Raw genomic sequence first — 7,812 nt, forward strand, 5'->3', positions numbered from 1 at the left:
TATTTTCAAAACCATTTATTCACATCAATTTTCCCGTCAAATAAATTTTTCGTGCCCGGACGAAAACCGGTTACGACATATGGAAAATGGTTAAATCACGTATTAGGTCCCCTATTTCTAGGGGTTTTCTGTTTTGTTCATTTATTTCAGGGTCAAATCGCATTCCAGGTCCTCCCTATTTCAGCATATCTTGCATTTTGGTCACTATCAGGGTAAAAGCATCCTTAAGCCCTCATATTTTAGCTTCTATTGCACTCTGGTAATTTATTTTGTTATTTATTTTGAATATGCATATTGATTTTATTAACTTTCGAATTTAGTCACTATTTTTTATGTTTATTCATTTTAGTCACTGTTTGGATTTTGTTTTTATTATATTATGATTTGGATGTGATATTTGTAATTTATTTATTTTAGTCACTTTTTTTTATTTCTCATTTGGCATATAATTTGTAATATTCTAATTTAGTCCCGAGTTGTGGTGTAATGTATTATACATTATATTTGGCATGTAAAATTTGTAGTATGTATTTTAAGTGATGCATATGTTTTATATTTTATTATTTATAATTTAGGTGAATGTACAATTTTATTTTTTAAACTTAAGTACTTTATTCTCTTTATTTACATTTGTATTGTTCATTTTAGTATTTATTATTTAACCTTTATTATTTAGAACTTTAATTTTTGTAATGTTCATTTTAGTAATTATATTTTGTTTGCTTATTTAACGTAATATTTATGCTTTAAAGTATGCACTTGTTAATTTAGTTCAATTTTATTTCCATCATTGAATAGCATTTAATTTTTATCTTTGCTTTAATTTTCATTTATTTGTTCCTAATTAGTATTTTTAATTTATAACTTTTGCCATGAAAATTTGTTTGTGCATATAGATCTAGATATTTGGAATATGTATGAAAGCTTCATAAGCATAACTTAATCGATTTCATAATTGGATTAAGGGTAGTATTTATTTATTTTAAAATATTAAGAAGAGACGGTCTTAAAGTAACTAGATGTCCTATTCTGATATTTTAAAATAAATAAAATCTCTATTTAGAAAAACCTAAAACTTTTGAATATGCCTATTTTAGTTTTATTCAATTTGGTTGAATCACATTATTTTAATATTGAGTTCTTGGGAGAAATTATTATATTCTTTTTATTTCAGTTAGAAAGAGAAATATTCGTTCTACAGTATTTTAGGGATTATTTTCTCTTCAATTGGAAATATTAGAATATTTTCTATTTCTCCTTAGAATTTTTCAGTAAATAAAAATTGTATGGTTGAATCTGGAATAATAGGATCATAACTTAAATTTATATTAAAATTCTTAGATTTTCACTATTAGAGACAATTTATAATCGATGGGGTACCAATTATGGGCGTTGTGGGGGTGCTTATCCTTCCCCACACGTAATTGACCCCCGAACCCTTATTATTGCTTAAAAATGAATTTCTAGTTACACGTGGATCAGTGTATCTTTTAAAATGACGTTTTTCTTAAAAACTCTTTTAAAATAAATTTTTTAGGTATTCGACCTACCTAACCCAAAAGGTCGATGGCGACTCTAAAACATTTCAAAACCTTTTTAAAGAAAACCTCAAGTCGTACTAAGTTTTTCCCCGCCAGGCGAAAAACGGTGTCGACAATTAGGTATGGTTTTGAAAAAAATAGTTAGGTGACTAAAACAGAATAAAAGTGATAGTTGGGTGTTAAACGTGTAGTTTACCCTTGATTTTTCTATTGTTTAATTTTTAAAAATATTGATTATAACTATTTTGAATTATTAAATTTATATTTAATTTTTTATTATTAATAAATTTTAATAAAAAATAAAGGATTAAAGCGAGTATTAATTGGTTGGAGAATTCCATGATTTTTAAGTGAAAAGGGATTGAACCATTTAACGAATGTCGAATGGTACTCTAAGTCTCAACTTGAATAAAAACAATTAAGGATCGAAATAAAAAAAATTAGTATACGTTAGGGACCAAATCAACTATTAAACTTATTTTTGAAGAAAAATATTACTAATGTTATCACACGCTAAAAAATTTAATAAACTATTATTAATAATTAAAAATAAATTTTATTAACCAACAATCAATTGATGGGATGAGGTAGTAGATCCTTTAAGTTAAGATTTTATTATTATTAATATAAAGTAAATACAAGGTAGTATGTATTCAAAGATAACTTATTTGACATTTAACGCTTACACCCCCTTACCTAAAGGAACAAAAACAATTATTTTACCACTTATGTCATTTGATTCGTGCAAAATTAGAAGTTTAAATTTTATTGTTATAAAAGGAGAAAATTGAGTTCAGAGGATCGTTCCAATAATGGATCTCTGTAATACCGAACTAAATTAGTCAACTAATAGATTAAATAAATAATATTTAATTTAATTTTAAATTATAAAGTATATAGATAAGTATATTTTTTTATAATTTAAAAGAGTAAATATATCATCTACATTTTGAAATGTTCAGGGAGTGTGGTAGAGAAGCAAGGCGAAAACGCCTCCTTTGCTTTAATTAGTTCGACGTGAACAAACTTGAAACCACCTACTACAAACTACAAAGCTAAGATCAAACGCCGAACACTTGCTTTTATTTACTTTCTTTTCAAATTTAACCAATGAACATCTCAAGAAGATGCTGCACATTGTTGTTTCTTCTCCTCCTTTCGCATCAAATCCTACCCGTAATCAGTCAAAGTGAGAAGCTGCAACAAAAGACCACTAATGAAGACAAACCGTCTACCTTCAAGATTGTATCCAACACCCTTTCATTGTTGAAGAACGCCCATAAAAATTCTGTCGAAAAAATCAAAACAATTATCCATGATTTCCGCTTGCAGTTCACTTCACCTAAGCCAGAGTACGATTACATCATTTGTTTTTTTTTTCCCGTTTAGTTTATGAACGTCATAGTACTATATTACAAATGCAGTTTGCTGTGTCTCAGTGACATTGGAAAACATTATGATTAATACCATGATGAACGTAGGTATATGATTGACATGTTTTGTTTGTTCATCGTCTTTGACAGTGAAGAAGCAATGAAGAAAAGGGTTGAAACTGGCAAAGAAAACGTTGAAGAAACTGCGAAACCTGCCGCAGAAACTGTTGAAAAGACGGCTAAACCTGCAGCAGAAACTGTGGAGAAGACGGCTAAACCTGCAGCAGAAACCGTGCAAAAGAGCGCTGAGAAGGTTGAGGGGGATGCCTCGGATAAAAAAGAATCTCGTGATGAACTTTAAACAAAACCCAGAACCCGTATCTGTAGAGTTATTGGCTTTTTTGTTATAAATTTATCATCTTTTTGAGTACAAATATGCATTAATTCTCATCTCTGATGTACTTTTTTTTCCTTATGTAGTCTAGGTTTGTGGGTGAACCTTATTAATCCTTTGAAATAAATGCTTTCACATCCAATTTCAATCAAATTTCAAAACCAGCCTTTTCTTTTGAAGCATTGGTAGAAGAATCATTGGAAATATTAACAATGCCGTGCACCGGAAGAAATTCAGATACTTGAAAATGCTCAAGCAATTAGCTTACAATGACATAAGATAAATGGAGAAACAGAATTGTTTGGGTCTTGTCATCTCTAATCATCTCTGGACAGATGCAACGAATAACGAAGAGGAATGCATCACAATATAGAAGATAAGATTAAACAACAATTAATTAGTAATGCACCATATTCTAAACTGAGTTATCCAGTATCTTGATTACTTATTATTTATTTATTATTAGTAATGCAAATTGTTTCGTTCAATATTGTTTGCACCATAAGTAATTTTTCTTATTGACCAACTATGAATTTTGATGTAGTAACTGTGATGGGTAGTTTTCATGCTAATGTTAAAGTATAGCAGCATTTTTGCTTGATGAAGCTTTTACATGTTTTCTTGGGTTAGTCAAAACGCTAACCGATAAAGTAAACAGTAAAAATTAATAAAAGGCTGAATTAGTATTTTATTGTATCGAACATAACACAATAAATACAAAATTAAAATTAAAGAAAAAAATTTATTTACTCATATGTAGACATAAATCGAAACAGAGACATTGAGATATGTTTACATAGTTCTTTTAAGATAGATTTATTTGTTCTTACAATACTGGAAGACATTGATTAATTGTCTCTCATTATACAACAGTGAGAGGAGCACAACAGTAGCATGATTGTATTATTCAGAAAATTGTAACTTTGCCTTTTTTCTATCGATGAAAACTCTTTGAAAATAGAAAAAAAAATACGTGTCTTAACCTTGTAGATTAAAACTGAAAATTTATTAGAAAATTTGAATAATGAAACAACTAATATCCGAAAATCTAGAAATAATATTATTGCCTTGTGAATTAATATAGTAATTACTTAAAATTATGTCTGAATTAAGGAGCTATTAAATTTAATTTAATTTAATTTAATTTAGACTCAAATATAATATTTATAAGCCCATGCGGGGTCTATCTAACCAATCAGGATATTTTCTCATCACTCGTGTACACCCCAAACTCCATTGAGAATAAATTTGCACCCACGTGTGAGGTAAAACCTTATTTTGCACGTTCAATAATATTGCAAGTGATTCATGTATATAAATATATCCAACACTTAGTATCTCACTTAAGTGGGATATAAGCTTTTCATTTTTACTTTAACATAATTCACAAGTTGTTTGTTGAACATTAATTTCTGATTCATCACTCAACTACTTTGAGCATATGATATACTATTATAAGTGTCGTATAAAATTGAATAAAAATTATAATTTTATTATTTAAATCTCCACCCTTACCCATAAAAATATAAAATCTATTTTTTCCAACATCTTCAACACTTTGCATTGTGTCCCTTGTCCTTTTTGGTGCCTTTATGAGCCGCGTTGCTATTTTCAATAGTTTTTAACAGTTTGCTTGTTGGGGAAACGTAATTTATTAAATCAAATTGATGATTAAATTTATTCAACGTATAAGTGGTGAGAATTAAACGTTTAAATATACTAATTTTATTAACTATCACATTATTTTCTCTGTCTAATGTTAACATCAGGTGACTTAATTGACAACGTTTAAATAGTTAAGTTGTATGATTGACAAAATTAAAAGATCGTTGGTCAAAATAAACTCTTATCATAGTTAAATGGTCATGGGTGTAATTTACCCTAAAATTTAAAACAAGTATATTCAATCTTAAGGAATGCCTACATATCTAGGGTCTTAAAAAGAAAAATAAACTAATAGATCCATGCTACCTTATGCAAAATCTAATGTACATCATTTTCATATTCATACACAAAATTTTGATTTCATAATTGATTGTTTTTGACAATCCATATCATATTCATATAGTATGCTTTCATATTCATATGTATGCACTAAAGAGTGTTGAAACTATTTTATATCGAATTCATATTGATTTTAATGTTATAGTTCAAAATTTTAAATCATAATTGTTCTCTTAATATTATCTCTAAGATTTAAATATAGGTGATCTTACTACCTTCTTTCCGGTTATATAGACATTTTTGGTTCTTAATAAAATCTTTCACTTAGCTAAAGAGAAAGGAAAAAAATAAACTTCAAGGACTTAAAAGGATATTTTAGGAAGAGTTTTCACGTATTTAAATCCACTAGATCGATCCTTTTAATAAAGGAATCGATACTTCGAACAAATAGATCGATCTTTTTCATCACAAGTGCAATTGGATCGGTTCAAGTCTTCGAGAAATCAATCCTTTCGTAGGAAAACTGTAATATTAAGTCTAGATATATAAAAGTTAAGCTGCCAAAAAAACTCTTAATAACATTATACATTCAAATCAAATTATAACAAAGTCAACCAATAAAGTTGTCGTAACCGTTTTTCTGCGGGGACAATCTTTTAATTGTTTTAAAAATAGTTACGATTTTAATTTTGGAAAATGGGTGATTTTGGATTAATTTGGAAAAAATTGAAAAGAGTCTCCATCAACCTTTGGTTAGGTAGGTCGAATACTTAAAAAAATCTTTAAAAAATCATTTTAAGAAAAATCATTTTTTAAGACAAAAGCTGGTATGCGTTTACCAAAGATTCGATTAAAACGGGTTCGGGAGTCGGATACGCGTGGGGAAGGATTAGCACCCCCACAACGCCCAAAATTGATATTGTGTCGCTTACACTTTGTCGTAAATGGTGAAATTTATGAGTTGAATATAAAGTTAAAATATGATCCGTTTATTAAACATTAATTAATTTGCTTCGAATTAATAACTTAAAGGAGTAAATTCAAAAGGATTGAAATGATAATAAATGAATATTACAATCCTAAATACAAATAGAAAAAAATAAGTATTTAAATTTATAAAGACCAACATAGAAAGAAAAAAAACTTTAAGGATCGAAGTAGCAAAAATAAAAAAAGACTACAATGATATAAACGAAAACTTTAAGTCCTAAAATAGTAATTACCAAAACTTAAAAGTTAAAAATAATAAAAAAAATTCTAAAGGGATTAAAATAGCAAAACAAACTTTTAAGGGGTTAAACAAATTCTTTAGATTGAAAATATCAAATAATATTGATACTAAAAGTGAAAATAATCCCTAAATAATATTAAAGATTAAAATAAATTAAACAAAAATCTAAAAGAGTATATAAATAATTAAACAAGAAAATGCATTTAAAATTCATAATGACTAAAATAATCATAGGGGAAAATCTATAGCTTAAACACCATAAAAACTATAACAAAGAATAAATAAAATATAACAGAAATATGAGACAAAATCTTGAAGATTAACAAAGATGCATAATAATTAAATAGGGATTAAAATGAAACATTTACTCATACTAAAACTTAAACCATAACTTTCAAAAAAATAATTAATAATTAATAATTTTAGTTGAAGATAAAATCTATTTACATAAATAAAGAATAACGTGAAATCAAGAAAAGAATAAAAATGTAGGGTCATGTTGCAAAGGTTAAATATTAAAAAAAATAGAATGATCACATGCAAAAATAATATTCATTTTAAACCAAGTATCTACTAACGGATTAAACATACCACTACAAGTTAAAATTATCATCAATCATGCATGGTGCCCAACAACAAAACTATATTAACAAAATATTAAAACATATAAATGGTGACTTAAATTCGAAAGTTGAAAAATAAAAGCCCAAAACACAATAATACTTAAATTAATGACTATAATAAAATAATTGCAAATATTGTAACTAAAATCAAATATTCATATAATAATAATATATCATGTAATAATAGGACTAAAATAAATTAAATAAAAACATGGAATGGCAAATAACAATTAGACCGAAATACATTAATAGTGACTAAAATAAAAATAACTGATAATAAAATGCACAAATCAAAAAGAAATAAAATAGAAAATAACATAATTAGTGGTTAACATATAAATGACAAAACTTAAGTACCAAAAGTGAAATAGACAAACCATATATATTCGAAAACTAAAATGTAAACTATGATGATGTTATAGGGGTTTAATGCAATTTTACGCAAGTAATTGTTGTCCATTTTATAACAACACGCTAAATGTTAGAGGGTTTAAACGTGATTTTACGCTAAAATTAAGGGGATCGAAGGGTGATTAATCCATAAATAATACGACTAAAGTGTAAAATACATTGAAACTTAGAACGGCTAAAATGTAAATGTACCAAAATAAATTTATATAATATAATTTATTAACCCTAAGTGATGGGGACTCATAATTTCCATGATTGCCGTGGAATCAGGGGATTTGAATTCCATTTTGTTTTT

The 7,812-nt window shown here is 27.1% G+C and overlaps 1 protein-coding gene across 1 annotated transcript; it reads left to right on the forward strand.

Moving 5' to 3' along the window:
• Positions 1-2,542: 2,542 nt before the first annotated feature.
• LOC120159675 lies at positions 2,543-3,390 on the forward strand. The gene is made up of 2 exons (XM_039170242.1): positions 2,543-2,893; positions 3,065-3,390. Exons 1-2 carry the CDS (start codon positions 2,652-2,654, stop codon positions 3,273-3,275), a joined length of 453 nt encoding a protein of 150 aa, XP_039026173.1. The 5' UTR covers positions 2,543-2,651; the 3' UTR covers positions 3,276-3,390.
• Positions 3,391-7,812: the final 4,422 nt, after the last annotated feature.

Source organism: Hibiscus syriacus, unplaced genomic scaffold, assembly GCF_006381635.1.
Source record: "Hibiscus syriacus cultivar Baekdansim isolate YM2019G1 unplaced genomic scaffold, ASM638163v2 tig00111372_pilon, whole genome shotgun sequence".
Lineage (NCBI taxonomy): Eukaryota > Viridiplantae > Streptophyta > Magnoliopsida > Malvales > Malvaceae > Hibiscus > Hibiscus syriacus.

Coding starts and splice junctions, on each gene's coding strand:
- LOC120159675 (XM_039170242.1), top strand. CDS start 2,652: ATGAACATCTCAAGAAGATGCTGCACATTGTTGTTTCTTCTCCTCCTT. Junction 2,894..3,064: donor TTCACTTCACCTAAGCCAGA/GTACGATTACAT, acceptor CGTCTTTGACAG/TGAAGAAGCAATGAAGAAAA.